The 16,506-nt window shown below is 38.3% G+C and overlaps 1 protein-coding gene across 1 annotated transcript in view; it reads left to right on the top strand.

Moving 5' to 3' along the window:
- Window positions 1-428: 428 nt before the first annotated feature.
- Window positions 429-16,506, top strand: part of LOC150084568 (ribosomal RNA processing protein 36 homolog) — a 141,741-nt gene continuing 125,663 nt past the window's right edge. Inside the window, exon 1 of the mRNA XM_090376490.1 lies at window positions 429-528. Within this exon, the coding sequence (XP_090232616.1) occupies window positions 469-528 (60 nt within the window). The 5' untranslated portion in view covers window positions 429-468. The remainder of the gene's footprint in view (window positions 529-16,506) is intronic.

Below are 16,506 nucleotides of genomic sequence, written 5' to 3'. Positions count from 1 at the left end.
ACAAATGCTAAATGACTGTAATAATGGTGTGACTGTTACATCATCAATTCATACGTATTATGACTCATGATTAATGTCACAAGACAAGCATTACAGCTAACAGAAATTTGTTTATGAAGTGCCTAAAACAACTTATATTTAATGACTGTTTTGCCCTTAAAGCTTGTGCTGTTTTTTCATATGGCATTTTAGGGGACTTCGTCAGCGGGCAGTTTGAAATTTGACTGGGGGTGAAATTTTACCCCACCGACGAGAGGTTCCTCATCTTGATGTTATTAAAGCCCGTGAGAATCAAATTGATATAAGTTTTTTTTTTGTTTTTTTCAATGTAGTGTCTCAGTACATGTTTGAATATAGTGTATATTATAGTTTATATAGTCCAATCAGGAACTGGTTTGTAATATAAATGTTGGTTTTCTTTCTTCCACACCAGTATTTATATAATTGAAGAATTAAAACAGATTTGATATGAAGAGATTTGATATAGTTCTCGGTAACAAAGAAGAGACGACTGTAAATGAAAATTCTGTAAGTAGATTTTTTATAATGCCATCTTCTCGATGATTATGAAAATAGAATAATGATATCCTTATGTTATAGTCAGTTTAACTGCATACTCTCCCTAATCTTGACTCTGAAGGAAGTATTCTCTGTATGGGTTAATTCCATGTAGTTACAGGGTAATTACAACACATTCCACAATATATCCAATTTTATTAGAGCATTTCATTACAAAATTTCTGCAGGTTTCTTGATCATATACTGCAGTAATATCAAGCATAGCTCATTGAATGTAAGCTATACTTGGTGTTACAAGAAAAGCTTACAATATCATGAAAGTCCATAAAGGATGAAAAACTGTAGTCCTATATGGTGCTACTTCAGTGGACTATTTGCATCTTTCTTTAGTGCAATTATAGCTTATGATCAAGAAATCAGCAGAAGTTTCTGAACTTTTTATTTTTATGAAAACTTCAAGCATGAAAGGTATTAGAACCTATAGTATTTAGTACTGTGCATGGGTTGAAGGTTGAGAAGATGAAAGAAGATAATTGTTGACATTAGACTTGAATTTCTGTGCATTGAATTTTCAGGAAATACATGTGAAGAGAGGTTCCTCCAGAAAACGGAAGTTGAAGGAATAAATGAGGAAGAAAAGTTGGTTCTGTGAGTTTGAAGTTTGATGGTAAAAGGATGCTGAATGGTTGCAACAGCGACACGTATTTGGACTGGTTTTGGAAAGTGGGGGAATTATAGAAGCCAATTCAGAAGAACAGTGCCCATGGAAGTATCTATAGAAAAGGGGCATATGGAAGAAACAGAACATCTATGAGACAGAGTGGAGAGGCATTAGAAATGACTCATTAATTTACCTAACTGCCTTCTTCTGAATGGAGTCTAGAATCCTGAAAGAGGTTTTGGGGACACCATCCCAAATGTTGGAACAATATTCCATGATAGGGTGGATTTGTAATTTGTAGAGAGTAACTGTTTGGAAGAAAAGTAACACTGAGAGCAAAAGAAAAAAACCCAGTTTTTAGATGCAAAGGAAGCAATATTTGTGATGTGCTTATGCCAAAAGAAAAATTAACTTTGCCCCACTGGAGATCAGAATTTAAGGAATTGGTAGAGAAAATATTCAAAAAGTTAAAGCTGTTTGTGCAGGGCAAGATTTCTCAATGTGCTGTAATGATCAGAACTATGGATAGGATTTCTGGTTCGTGGAAGGTCATTAATATATACAAGAGGAAAAGAATGGAAGAAAGAAATGAACGTTGGGAAATTATTATTATTATTATTGGCCATATGGTGCAAGGAAGCCTGAGGCTTATGCTGCGCCAGGCAAAAAAAAAAAATTCTGAATTACCGAGAGAGAGAAGTAGAAAGGAATCACCAAGAAAGAGAAGAATGATGATATCCAGCTCAGGACCCTGGGTGTGCCAAGCACATACTCACCAGATGTGAACCCCTACTGGAGAAGTTAAAAGACAGAGCTCTGCCCTCATCTGCAGTGTAGAGAGAGACCTAATTGCAAAAAAAAAAAAAAAAACAGTTGGCAAACGATGAAGCTTATTTAGAAGGTTTGGTTGAAGGAGATTTAGTTTTATTGGAAGATTCTATTGTCAGGAAAACAGGTAACATTTTTTGTAATGAAGATAGGTGGACCAGAATCAAGGTGTGTTTGCCAGGAGCAACAGTCGTTGATGATGCCAACAAATTTTCAGATTTTAAGGGGATAAAGAGGGCATTATTATTTGTGTCATGACTAATGAAGTTAAATGAATGTCTTGATCTGACCGTGCTGAAAAAGTGCCACGAGCTAGGTCAGAATGTGTATGTGTTTGCATTTTTGCACAGACATAAGAGAGATTGTGCTGAAAGCCTTGAGGATTAACTCTACAATTGAGGAGTCTGCAAGGCTCTAGGGAGGAAATTTTTATCAGTGTGGCCTGCACTTGTAGAAACGAGGAATGTATTTTGTAGAGATGGAATTCATTTGAACAAAAGTAGTAGTAGCGGCATGTGATGCAAGAAAGCAAGTTTGAGCTTATGCAGCATCAACCAAAGGAAAAAAAAAATAAAAAAATCACACCATTCCCTCCAAATGCCTGTCCAGTTCCTCCTTAAATTTATTTAACCTATCAACTTCCACAACGACAGATGGAAGTTTGTTCCAGCAATTAACTACCCGCTGGCTAAAGGCAAATTTCCGCACATCTATTCTACATCTGTCTTTTCTTAATTTGAATTTATGTCCCCTTAGGTTCATAATCTGAACAAGTGGAAGAATCCCATCAGAATTCAGTGTGCTCAACCCATTCAAGACCTTATACATCTCAATCAGATCACCGTGCAGGTGCCTAGTCTCCAGCCACTGCAATTTGCAGAACTTAAGCCTCTCTCTTGGTAAGAGGATCCCTTCATTCCCCTCACCAATCTTGTTGCCCTTCTCTGTACACAGTACTCAAGGCATGGCCTGACCATTGCCTTATACAGAGGGACAATCACCTCCTTTTCCCTGCTAGCAAAATTCCTATATATCATTGACAAAACCCCATGACCTGCCCTGGCAGCCTGTCTGCAATGCTCAGAAAACTTCATATCTGACTGCACAATTACTTCCAGATCTTTTTCATTTTCTACCACCTTAAGTGTAGTACCACACAGTTGGTATGTTTCTCTGGCGTTACTTCTACCCATATGCAGTACTTTGCATTTGTCAAAGTTAAACTTCAGTTGTCACTTCTTAGCCCATCTGCCCAAATTATCTAGATCATGTTGCAGTAGCACACTGCCATTACTGTCATTAATAACCCTGCCAGCCTTTGTATGATCTGCAAACTTTGATATTAAGCCTGATATACCTTCATCAATATCATTGATAAATATACAAAACAACAGAGGACCCAACACCGAACCCTGTGGGACTCCACTAATAACATTAGTCCACGAAGAGCAGCACCTATTGATTACCATCCTCTGTCTTCTCCCACTCAACCATCATTTTATCCATTGTAGCAACTTACCCTTAATACCATTCTGCTGAAATTTGTACAATAGTCTTCCATGCGCAAAAGTGTCAAAAGCTTTCCTGAAATCCAAATATATGATATCAAAATTATTTTTTGCATCCAGTTCCTTTGTAACCACATCATAATATCTTATCAAATTTGTCAAACAAGACTTTCCCTTAACAAACCCATGCTGTGTCTGAATTATATCTGCAGTCTTGTCTAGATGATCCTGCAATGCATCTTTAACCAGAGACTCCATTATTTTACCCGGAACAGAAGTTAAACTAACTGGTCTGTAATTACTCGTGTCACCCTTCGATCCCCTTTGTGAATTGGGAATACATTTGTGCATCTCCAGTCTGTGGGGAACCTCCCCTGAGTCCAAGGATGCTCTCATAATTATGGCTAAGGGTTTGCTTAGTTGCTTTGCCGTCTCCTTTAATATAACTGGATTGATCCCATCCACCCCAGGTGCCTTTCTTATGTTTAACTTCAACAATTTCTCCTCCAGTTTGCTTTCAGTTATTACAAAATCATTAAGCACCCTGCTACAGTTTGATAACCTTCTGCCATTTTCAAACCTTAATAACTCCTCATGTGTGAATCTAGATGCAAAATACTCATTCAGTTTTCATTTAGGTGGTGCAGGGGTTATTGCCAGTTTCATTGAGGATAGACTAAGGGTTCAAAGAAACTGCTAACATGTAGAATTAATCATAAGTAAATCACGATCGAGCACAATAATTTGGCAAAGGCCCAAGAGGCCTTTGCCAAACTCCCAAATGCAACAACAGCTTGTGAAGAATGTGATGAAAGTCTCTACATGCAGATGGAATGGGCAAGAAAGTGTGAATGTCTTATTATTATGACTTCAGTCTGCCACTAATTAATTGGAATAAGTGGGAGAGAAACCATGTAGAACAAAATTTAAATAAACTAGGTGATTAATATTTGTACTAGCATGTTAAGGAAAATACTCTGGGTAAGAATATTCTTGACCTCATCAGTACTCATGAATCCGAGTGCCAAGCGAGTGATCATAGCTATATACGAAGCGATCTGAAAGCTTCTTTTTTTGAAGCGACTGATTAGAGAGTTTGTTGAAACCTTTTATTTTATAAAGTTATATATTTTTGCTCTTCCTAAATAAAGAAGTAAGCTTCCTGCCAAGAAAGGAAAGACACCTTTCTATTATATATATAATTAACTTCTCTAACACACTAACCACTAAACACTTTTCGCTTGGTCACTGGTGGCACCGCTCCTGCCTCCACGTGGTGGGGCCGGCTAAAAGGAGCAAACATGGAATTTGATAATTTTCCTCCAATTGAGCCTCGACGCTCATCAGGTCCAATAGTCAATGATACAGACCATGACACATCACAGTCGAAAAGACTGCGAACTGACAAAGAGCAAGAGGAATTTCCATCTTTCCTAATCTTCCACTCCTTGTCAAGCATATGCATGAATACGCTCTCCCCATTTCTGATACAGAAATGCTTGGAAAGCTCATCAGGTTCGCCTAAAATGGTGAAAAGGCTTAGATCCGGAGATTTGCTAATAGAAAGTGAGAGTCGTAAGCAATCAGAGACTCTGCTGAACCTCTCAACCTTTGGTGGTATTCCAGTGCAAATTACACCACATGCAACACTAAATACCTCCAGAGGGGTAATTTTGAGTGGGATTTGATGAATGTCACAGATGAAGAACTGGCCCAAGAATTAAAAGAACAGAAAGTCTCATAAGCTAAGTGGATTATGATCAGAAAAGTTGGTCAGCTTGTTCCCACATGAAAGATCATCCTAACGTTTGGCACACCAAATTTACCTTTGAATGTTAAAGCCGGCTATCTAAACTGCCGTGTAAGACCCTACATTCCTAATCCCATCAGGTGTTATAAGTGCCAAAAGTTTGGGCACTCTCAGACCATCTGTCGAGGGGATGCTGTGTGCCCAAACTGTGGTTCAAAATCTCACACACAAACAGAATGTGATGCTGAAACGCCACATTGTCCGAACTGTCAAGGCCAACATCCCGCTTATTCAAGGACCTGTGAACTATGGGAAACAGGGAAAAAGATACAAAAATACAGAGTAGAGCGGAAAGTGACTTTCCAGGAGGCAAAGAAACAAATTATGCCTACTACACCGAAACACAGCTATGCAGCAGCAACAAAGAAATATCAGTCAGCAGCCACTCAAACTGACGTGTCGGTTCCCCCATCCTTGTCTATTGCAGACTGGGCTAGAGAAATACTCTCAACCTCACAGCAATCTACTAAACAACAACATGCGACAGATCGTGCCAATAATACACCAGTTACGGTACCGTCAACTGCATCGCAGTCCTCCTCAGAAACCATAAAAACTAAGATAGTAGCTCCAATGCAGAAAACTCAGCCAAATTTAACAAATATGGATACAGATGAAAACATCAACCAGGATGAGACAATCTTAGATCTACACGCAGAAGATGACATGGACACCGGACGACCAATTTTCTCGAAAAAAGAAAATAAAATTGGAGAGACAGAAACATACTGGACCTAAAAGGCAGACTGAACCAAACCCAACTACTAAAAACAAATAATGGACTACATCATACAGTGGAACTGTAGAGGCCTACGTAGCAACATTGATATCTATGACCTAATCCAACAGTATAGTCCGGTAAGCATATGTTTACAAGAAACTAATCTACCACCAAACGTAATCCCAAAAATCAAGAATTATACTATATATCAGCATAACAGAAATAACAATAACACTGTGCGTGGAGGTGTGGCCATTCTTGTAAACTCAAGAATTCCTACTAAACATATTCCACTGCAGACCCCCTTAGAAGCAGTAGCAGTACGTGTCTCCTTAGGAATCATGCTAACAATAGTTTCAATCTACCTATCACCAAACAAAGTATATACTTATAATGATCTAGAAGAACTTCTGCTGCAGATCCCTCCCCCCTTTTGTTTATTGGGGGATTTTAATGCCCACCATCCACTCTGGGACTCCCCCGCATACAGACAGACGAGGAAAAATTCTGGAATCGCTACTTGACAAATGTAATCTAACACTGCTGAACACTGGTGCAGATACTTACATTCATTTCGCTACTAGAACAACTACAGCTATAGACTTAACAATCTGCTCTCCAACATTGTATCCCCTCATTCGCTGGTCAACAATGGATAATCCCCTAAACAGCGACCATTATCCGATAATTTGTGAAATCCAAACATCTAGAATACCTCAGGCAAATAATATGCACTTAAAATGGAAATTTTGCAAGGCAGATTGGAAGGTGTTTGCTTCTAATATCTCATTCGACAACAAAATTATCAGACATGAATCCATCGATGATGCTACACAACACATCACAACTGAGATCCTAAATGCCGCAACCAAGGCTATACCCAAAATCCGTACTGGTTCCTCTAAACATGTAAATATGTGGTGGAGTGATGCGTGCCAGCTTGCCAAAAAAGAGAAAAATCGGTCATGGAACCTGTTTCGAAAACACCCAACAACGGAGAACCTTATAAATTTCAAAAAACTTAAAGCAAAAGCACGATTTGTAAGGAAAAAGGCTAAAAAAGATTCTTGGATCCAGTTTGCCTCTACTATAACGAAAGATACCAATAGCAGAATAATCTGGAATAAAATAAAAAAAACTGAATGGAAGATTCTTACCAACGCCCCATACAATACTGAGATGGAACGGACAAGACTTATTTTCACCGATTGAAATAGCCAATGCTCTTGCAGAAAATTTTGCCAAAATATCAGATATTGCTGCGTATGAATCATCTTTTCAGCAACATAAAAGAATTAAACTTCAGCACAAAACTAACATATCCATATAATCAGTCGTTTACGCTTTTGGAACTACAGGACGCTCTAAAAAAATCAACAAATGGGGCATCAGGTCCTGATGGGATTTATTACCTAATGCTGCAACATCTAGACCAAAAGGCATTAAATTCCCTATTGCTGTTTCTGAATCAGCTCTTCTCCGAAAGCCATTATCCACGCTCATGGTGTCATTCAACAGTGCTAGCGTTTCCTAAAGCTGGAAAAGATCAGACGAATCCATGCAACTATAGACCAATATCCCTTACCAGCTGCTTGGGCAAGACATTAGAGAAGATGATACACAATAGACTTGTATGGTACATAGAATCCCACTGTCATTAACTGTAATCAATATGGCTTCCGCAAAAACCGATCCACATTAGACTTGATGGTGAAAGCCGAGTGTAACATACGAAATGCCTTTATCCGAAAAGAACATTTTGTCATGGTGTGCCTAGATATTGAAAAAGCATTTGACACCACCTGGCGCTATGGCATTCTACAAGACCTATATGCCATAGGACTCAGAGGTCGACTCCCAATGATCATAGAGAGTTATCTTAAAAATAGAACTTTTCAAGTGAGATACCGTAATGCTCTTTCACAATCTTTTGTCCAAAGAGAAGGTGTACCGCAGGGATCGGTACTCAATGCTACACTCTTTGCCCTCAGGATAAACAATTTAGTGCCCAACATTTTGGGTAATGTAGACATCTATCTGTATGCTGATGATCTTGCAATATCCTGCCATTCACAGAATATGCGTACTATTGAATGACAACTGCAACTTTCCATAAACAAAATAGGGTCATGGACTTCACATAATGGTTATCGTCTATCCGCAACCAAAACTGTTGCCATTCACTTTTGTAAAAAACGTCAGTTACATCCAGAACCCGAATTGTCATTGGGAAATAAACCGATACCAATCACTAGCAATATCCGATTCTTGGGCATGACATTTGACACCAAACTGACATTCCAGAAGCATATACTACAAACACGAACTATCTGTATGAAAAAGCTGAATATACTTAAAGTTATCTCATCCATGACATGGGGAGCTGATCGCTATACTCTGCTCCATCTATACCGAGCTTTAATAAGATCGCAATTAGATTATGGCGCTCCAGTTTATGATTCCGCTCGAAAGACTCTGTTGGCCTGTCTTGACACAGTACAACATAGTGCGCTCAGGATTGCTCTTGGGGTTCAGGACTTCGCCAATCCAAAGCTTATATATAGAAGCCAATGAACCTCCACTCCACCTTCGGAGAAAGATGCTGCTCCTCAACTACGCAGTTAAAATAAATAGTTTTCCATATCATCCTATCTGGTCACACCTCTATGATCCCCAATGGGTAAGCCTTTTTAGAAATAAACCTCATGAAAATAAACCTACAGGAATCCGCCTACAAGAACTAATTCAGCAGTGGAATATACATTTGACCAATATTCATCAAGAAAGAGAAATCGTGCAACCTCCATGGAAAGCATGCGTACCTTCTTGCGATTATTACTTTCAACGTTGGGGGAAACAATCCCTGAACAACGAAACTTTTCAGAAAATACATGCAGCCCACTCCTTAGCAAATGCACAAACTCTGCAAATTTATACTGACGGCTCCAAAAATGACACAGCTGTGGGAGCTGCTGTGGTTCTACCAACATCAACAGTCTCTGTCTCGTTGCCTCAGGAATGCGGTGTTTTCACTGCAGAACTCTATGCCATTAAGATGGGTTTGACTTTCATTGCTACTAACTCCACACCAAAGACTATAATATATACAGACTCTTTAAGTGCAGTGACAGTGCTCCATGGCAATTCTCGCTCTCCACATCCATTGATAAATCTAATAAAAACTCAAATATTGGATCTTCATAAAAATAAGCAGTGTTACTTTTTGTTGGATCCCAGGGCACACTGGAATACCAGGAAATGAGCATGCAGATAAAGCAGCAAGAAATCCCACTGACAATGACAATATCCAGATTCCTTTCACAGACTATAAATTTATCATTCACCGAATATGCAATGAAAAATGGAGAGAAATTTGGCATAATCAAGTAACATAATCAATTAAATAACAATAAACAGAATCCGCAGGTATGGAAATCTAGTTTCCGCTCAAACAGGCACGAAGAGGTTGTACTTGCTAGAGCACGTATTGGACATACCCACCTTACGCATCTCTATTTATTGCAAGGAAATAACCCCCCAGTATGCATGCATTGTGATTCACCACTAATTATAAAACATATTCTTATAGAGTGCGATCATTATCAGTCTATCAGATTCACAACATTTAGATCCCTCCGTAACTTGAACGAATCTCTTGAAATAAGACATATACTTGGAGATAACTCTAATCTATCTGAATTGTTTCACTTTCTGAAACAGATTAATATATATATGCTCTTATAAACTCGCTTTACTGATCTGTACAGTGTCTCTCCACAGAATTAGGCGCAATGTCATAGTAGCCCTTGCGCCAAAAAACAACAACGAATCCGATTACATCATATGCCTCAAAGTACAGGAACTATTGGCAGCTAGTGATCATGTAGTTGTTAGTTGAAAGATGTTGCAGTAGTTATAAATAAAGGCACCAGTTTTAATTTCAGAAAAGAGGACTGTGGCAGTTTAAATCACTAAATAGCATCTATTAATTGGGCAGATTGCAGAGGGAGGGCGAATACATTACAATCATGGAATAACTTCACAGAAGCCATGAATGCATATATACCATTAAGAAAATATATCATGAGCAGGATCCTGAGATGAATGAATATGGAGCTGGCCAGTCTAATAAAGCAGAAAAGGATAGCATGGGAAAGTTACAGAGCAGTGAAAAGTACTGAAGACTACAGCAGTAGTTACAAGTTGATCTATAATAGCACCACAGATAAGGTTATGTTTGTTTGTTTGTTATTTGGTTTTTAGGAGCATTAGCAACTAAGGCCATATTGTTCGGGGAATATGCGGTGGTCATTCCCTGACCTTTCCGCATCCTCCGTATTTGGTGGTGATGGGCTCGAACACCGGTCTAATCAAGAAGTATGTGCTATGCACTGCTGCTCCTTCCCACCTGGCTACGGAGATAAGGTTATGGAGGTTTCAAAGAATTGGAACAAAGAATTTTTCATGTATGTGAATACAAAGAAGAAAAAAATGACTCTGACTTTGGACACCTTGTGTATTGAGTTTGGGGATAGTCAGATAACCCAGCTGATGAATTGAATAGGTATTTTGCATCAGTCTTTGTTGACGAAAGATCTTTTATGCTGAGGAGAGGCTGTGCAAGTGAGGCTGAGCCATATGGAATTATTGATTTCAAAATTACAGATGACTGTTCATTAGAAAAGCTTTTGAACCTTAAGATAAGTAACACTTCTAGAGTTGATGGCATATACGCAGTAATTTTGAAGGAAGCAGCCAGAGTGTGTATTGAACCATTGAGGTTGATTACGAGGATATCTTTGGACTTGGACTTGTGATTCCTTTGGATTGGAGAATGTATTTCTAAAAGTGAAGTCAGTAACTACAGACTGGTTAATCTGACTTCGGTAGTGGAGGCAGTAATTAAGAGTGCAAGTCATGACATTTAGTTAGAAATGGAATTCTGAAGAACACACATTGTGATTTTGTTAAGGGAAAATCATGTGCATCTCTTCTGATAAACTATTTTGACAGAGTTACTCATGAGCTAGATGTAGAAAACATTTTTGACATGGTTTATTTGGATTTTAGAAAGGCATTTGACTCAGTCTCTCATGAGAGGTTACTGTATGAATTGGAACATCATAAGATTACTTAGAAATATTCTAAGATGGATTGCAGGATGGATGTAGGGCAGAAGGCAGAGGGTTGTCATTAATTAATGCTCTTCAGATTTGTGTAGCGTTAGAGTGGGGATACCCAATGGATTGGATCTTGGACCACTGTTGTCTGATTTTCAGACTACGTGGACAAAGGGATAAAGGGTGTGATGTCAAAATTTACAGACACCATAAAGATTGGGAAAGTTCTTAATGATCAGTGCCAAACAGCACTCCTTTAGGATGACTTAAATATGCTTCAAGAGCGATCAGAAAAGTGGTAGCTATGTTTTAATGTAGCCAACCATCTCAACCATCCCTTAATCCAGAGCAGTAACTTACCTTAATGCCATTTTGCTCCAGTTTGTACAGCAGTCTTTTATATGCAACTGTATCAAAAGCTTTTCTGCAATCCAAGTATCAAAATTATTTTTTGCATCCAGTTCATTTGTTACTGCATCATAGTATCCCATAACACTGGTTAGACAAGATTGCTCCTTAACAAATCCATGCTGTGACTGCAATATAATTGCATTCCTCTCTAGATGGTCCTGCATACTTCTTGAACCAGAGACTTCATTATATTCCTGGAACAGAAGTTAAGCTAACAAGTCTTAAGTTTCAAAAATTTCTCTTCCACTTTCCCCTCAGTTACAACAAAATCATTTGACCTCTTGTTAGATCTTGATGAAATCCTGACATTCCCTACCCTAAAAGACTCCTCATGCATGAATGTAAATGCAAAATATCTATTCAGTTTGTCAATAACCTGAACAGGGTCAGCAGCAGTTAAACCATTGACATCAAGTGGACCCAATGCAATTCAATCCCTTCCTTTTACTGTTAATACAGTAAACCCCCGCTATTCGCGGGGATTACGTTCCTGAGAAATTCCGCGAATACTGAGTTATGGCGCCCACGGTAATAAAAGGGTTCCGTTCCAAAGTATGAAATATATAACAAAAATTAGTCTAAAATTTTGTCTGTACGTATTATGTGTATTTACCTACATAATGACTATGTACATAGACAAACGTAGAGAGTACATAGAAAAATACAAGCATAAGGCATCGAAATGAAAATAAGAAACAATTTATTAAATGTAATACTGTACATATTTATTAGACATTTTAAAGAAACCTTTCAAAAACATCAAGAACATGGGTTGCTGGGCGAAAAATAACTCATAATCGAAGTTTGTTTCTTCATTTTTTTATTGAGCTCCTTTTGAATTTCCCTGTAAGGCAAGAGTAATTGTTCTAGGTCTCGTTTAAACTTGATGCTTCTTTCCAAATTAGGATCCGTTTCCACCACCTTTTCTGAAAGTTGTATAGAGAGGCTAAAGATTTCCTTTAATGACTTACTATTTAACTCTGGTCTAACAACGTCGAGATCTTCCTCCTCAGGATCATTTTGGTTTTCATTTGACCTTGTTGCTAATTCATCCAACTCTTCTATTGTAATTTCATCCGCATGAGTCAATAAGTTCCTGAATGTCTGTTGCATCGATGTTTTCAAAGCCCCCGCCTTCTATTCCCTGTGCGATTTCTACAATATCAGCAACCAGTTTATTGACATTAGGGATTGTTTATCAATAACCACTTCTGGCCACAATTTTCGCCAACACGCATTAATTATAGATGCACTTATCTCATCAACTGATGTCTTGATGTTGATCAGGCAATCTGCAATGTTATAATTTTTTCAACTTTGGCTTACAGTTAAGTCTGACTCCCTTTCAATTTTTTCAATTAAGCCAGTAAAAGTTCTCCTAACATAGTAGGACTTAAACGCAGAAATCACACCTTGGTCTAGCGGTTGTAAAAGTGATGTGGTGTTGGGTGGCAAAAACACAATTTCAACGTTTGGGTGGTCAAATTCTAGACTGCTTGAATGTCCTGGCGCGTTATCAATAAGAAGCAGAACTTTGAAAGGCAAAGATTTTGAAGCTAAGTAACTTTCCACCTCTTGCACAAAGCTATCATTAAACCACTCTAAAAAGTGTAGTTGTTACTCAGGCTTTTTTATTGGATTTCCAGTAAACTGGAAGATGACCTTTATTCTTTTCCTTCAAAGCACGTGGATTCTGCGATTTATACACGAGCATCGGTTTGATCATGTGTCCACTAGCGTTTGCACAAAACAAAAAGTAAGCCTATCTTTGGAAGCTTTGAATCCAGGAGCAGATTTTTCATTTTGTGTTAAGTATGTTCTGGCTGGCATTATCTTCCAAAACAACCCAGTTTCGTCTGCATTGAACACCTGTTCGGGAACATATCCTTTGTCCGTAATTAATTTTTTTAGTTCAGTCGGGAAACTTTCTGCAGCCACGAAATTCGCTGATGCAGACTCACCTACCAGTTTCACATTATGAAGGCCATATCGATTTTTAAATCTTTCAAACCAGCCTTTGCTGGCTAAAAAACTTATCCCGCCAGAGCTATCACCAGTTTCACTAAAGTGTTGATAAAGGTGTTTTGCCTTTTCACGAATGATAAGTGAACTTAACGGAATTTTATTTTGAGTTTGGTCTTCTGATTTAAAGCCTTTTCCATTTTTTCTAATTTCACATCACGAGTTACAGAGCAAATTTTTGATGCAATTAGCGCGTTTTCACGGACACTACAGCGGATTTTTTCTTCCGATTTCTTGATTGATCGTACTGTTGACTCATTGATTTTATAATGTTTTGCCACTGAGGAGACACTTTCACCATTAGAAAGTTTGTCTAACAAATCAGTTTTACTCGCTAATGTCATCACCTTCTTTGATCTTTTCACAATTCCCTTTTTATTCGTGGCCATATTTTTGTAGGATTAGAAAAGAACTTGTCCACAATAAAGTCACTTTCTTTTAACTTTAACACGCTCGAAAAAGTCTGTTTACACCAACACACTGCAAAATGGTAGATTTTTCACTTTTGTAAACGTATCAATTAAAAGCAAGAGATGAAACCTTCTATGACAAGCGCATTACACATACTGAACAAGGATTAGCTTGAAACATCTGCGCTCGCGATTTTGTCACCCCCCACCCACCCATTGAGCGCAGGACACTTCCTTTTTACACCTTTTAAGTTATTTTTACTCATTTTTAGAGAATAAAGCACAATTACAAAATGAGGAGGCACACTTGATACACAAAGCTGTGAGCGTGTAGCAACTGAATAAACAACACCATAAAGGCAGAGACAACTCTATTAACACCTCACTAGCTCACATTTTACATTTCTGGGGGTTACTACCATAAAACAATAAAAACAATTTCCAGTTGCGTTCCTGCTAGTGGAATCTGTTATAAACTGGTAGTGAACTCTATCTAATTGCATTTGCGATAATACCGATAGCTGGAATTGTGTTGGTTTTTAAGGTATTATGATGAAATGTGTTTCCCCTTCACTGCTATAAAAAAATAAATACATTTTCAGAATCTTCTCTTCATTCCTATCGTGTTGCGTTCAGTTGGGGTGATTCCGCGTTCAACTGCCATTTCTTGTAAACACAAAGGTGAATCGTGCATATGCGAATTCAGTTCGTGTTATATAAGATATCGTTCCCCTATTTATAAATCGTGTATGATCGAATTCGTGTAGTGTAAACACGTGTTATACGACGACTGACTGTACTACTCTGTGGACTGGGCAAAATGATTTTAGCCACACCCATGTTTTTTTTTTTTTCATGGCGGAAAATGTTCACGGCACTTTAAAATTCACATTTTTTTAGGTTTAAATCAGCGACGGCGAATACAGATACCGCAAATAGCGGGGGTTTACTGTATAAGTAAAGAAGTCCCTGCTGCTTTTCTTGGCATTCTTTGCCAGAGAATTTTCATTAACTGCCTCAACTTGCTTAACCTCCTTTGACTTGATTACACACTAGTTGATATCTACCATAGAGGCTTCTGTATCACTTGCTAATTTTTATGCATCATTCATTTTTCTTCTCTGCCACAAGTCTCATAAGTTCATCTGACATCCATTTAGGTCTAAGCCTGGAATAATATTTCTTAGTCGTCTGAAAAGCCTAGTAGCTTCTACAATTACTTCCACAAATGCTTCCCATTTAGAATTAACATTATTAGATGGTCACAGTGTATAAAATTTAAAAACTGTCTGAGACCACTGTAGTCACCCTTATGAAAGCAAAAGCCGTTCCTTTTACCCTTGATGTTAGTTATCTCTAAGTAAATCCTTCATCAACACACTCTGATCACTGCTGCCCAGAGGATTTTTTACCTGCAGGTTCTTAATGCATGAAGAATCACTGCTGATAATCTTAGTCAAGAGTATTACTTCCTCTTGTTGCTTTCTAGCATTCTATGCAGTTAGATATGACGTTCTCTGAGCAATTCAGGCAGGCTGCTAGGGCAGCTCATGGGGACACCAAGTAGACAGTGTTGATTCTAAGAAAGGTTCTAAGATGGATAGCAAAGGGAGGGAAAATTGTTTTGTCAATGATATACAGGATATACAGGAACATTGCTGGCAAGGAAAATGAGGCGATTATCCTGTTGTTTTAGGCAATGGTTACTCCTTATCTTGAGTCCTGAATACATGTCTGGAAGCCTCCTTTTAGGAAGGATTTATATCTGCTGGAATATGTGCATAGAAGGGCAACAAGATTGGTGAAGGGAACGAAAGGGTGGTCTTACCAAGAAAGGCTTGGTAAGACCACCCTTGGTAAATCATAGTTCTGCAAATCAGTGTTTGGAGACTAGGCACCTGTGAGGTGGTCTGATGTTTAATGCTTTGAGTGGATTGAGCAAGTTCAATGCTGATGGCATTCTTCTTGTTCAGACTACATCAAACAGCTAACTAGAAGGTTACCTTCTGCTGGATCCCCCGGTCATTTCAGTATCCTATGTAACAAACAAGTGGATGATGTTGCTAAACACCCCGGCACTGGATCTTTCTGTCAACTGAAAGTGCCCTACACTGTGACTACAAATCCATTATTAAAACAATATTTAGGGAACAATGGTCTCAACTCTGGCATACTTAAATCAATAATAAACTGCTGCAGATAAAGAGCCATAGCTGTGGGCATCTAGTTTTCAGGAGAAACAGATGAGAAGTGATTCTGACAACACTGCATAAGTCATTCCCATCCAACTCATCTGTATTTGCTTATGGGAAAGAACCCTCCTCTGTGTTTCTTTTTCCAGTCACAATAGATGTCCCCAAATATCCAGCTTTAGTTCACTATGCAACTTGCAGGACCCCTCATCTTTATCGCATATTTTTGGCAATGATGCAAATAACAAAACTGTTTGAAATGCATAAATTTGTATAATTGCCTCTGAACATAACATGTAGAATT

The sequence above is a fragment of the Mastigoproctus giganteus genome, chromosome 6 (assembly GCF_048544385.1).
Source record: "Mastigoproctus giganteus isolate SK-2022 chromosome 6, ASM4854438v1, whole genome shotgun sequence".
Classification (NCBI taxonomy): Eukaryota; Metazoa; Arthropoda; class Arachnida; order Uropygi; family Thelyphonidae; genus Mastigoproctus; species Mastigoproctus giganteus.
This window is presented reverse-complemented; position numbering and strand designations above follow the sequence as displayed.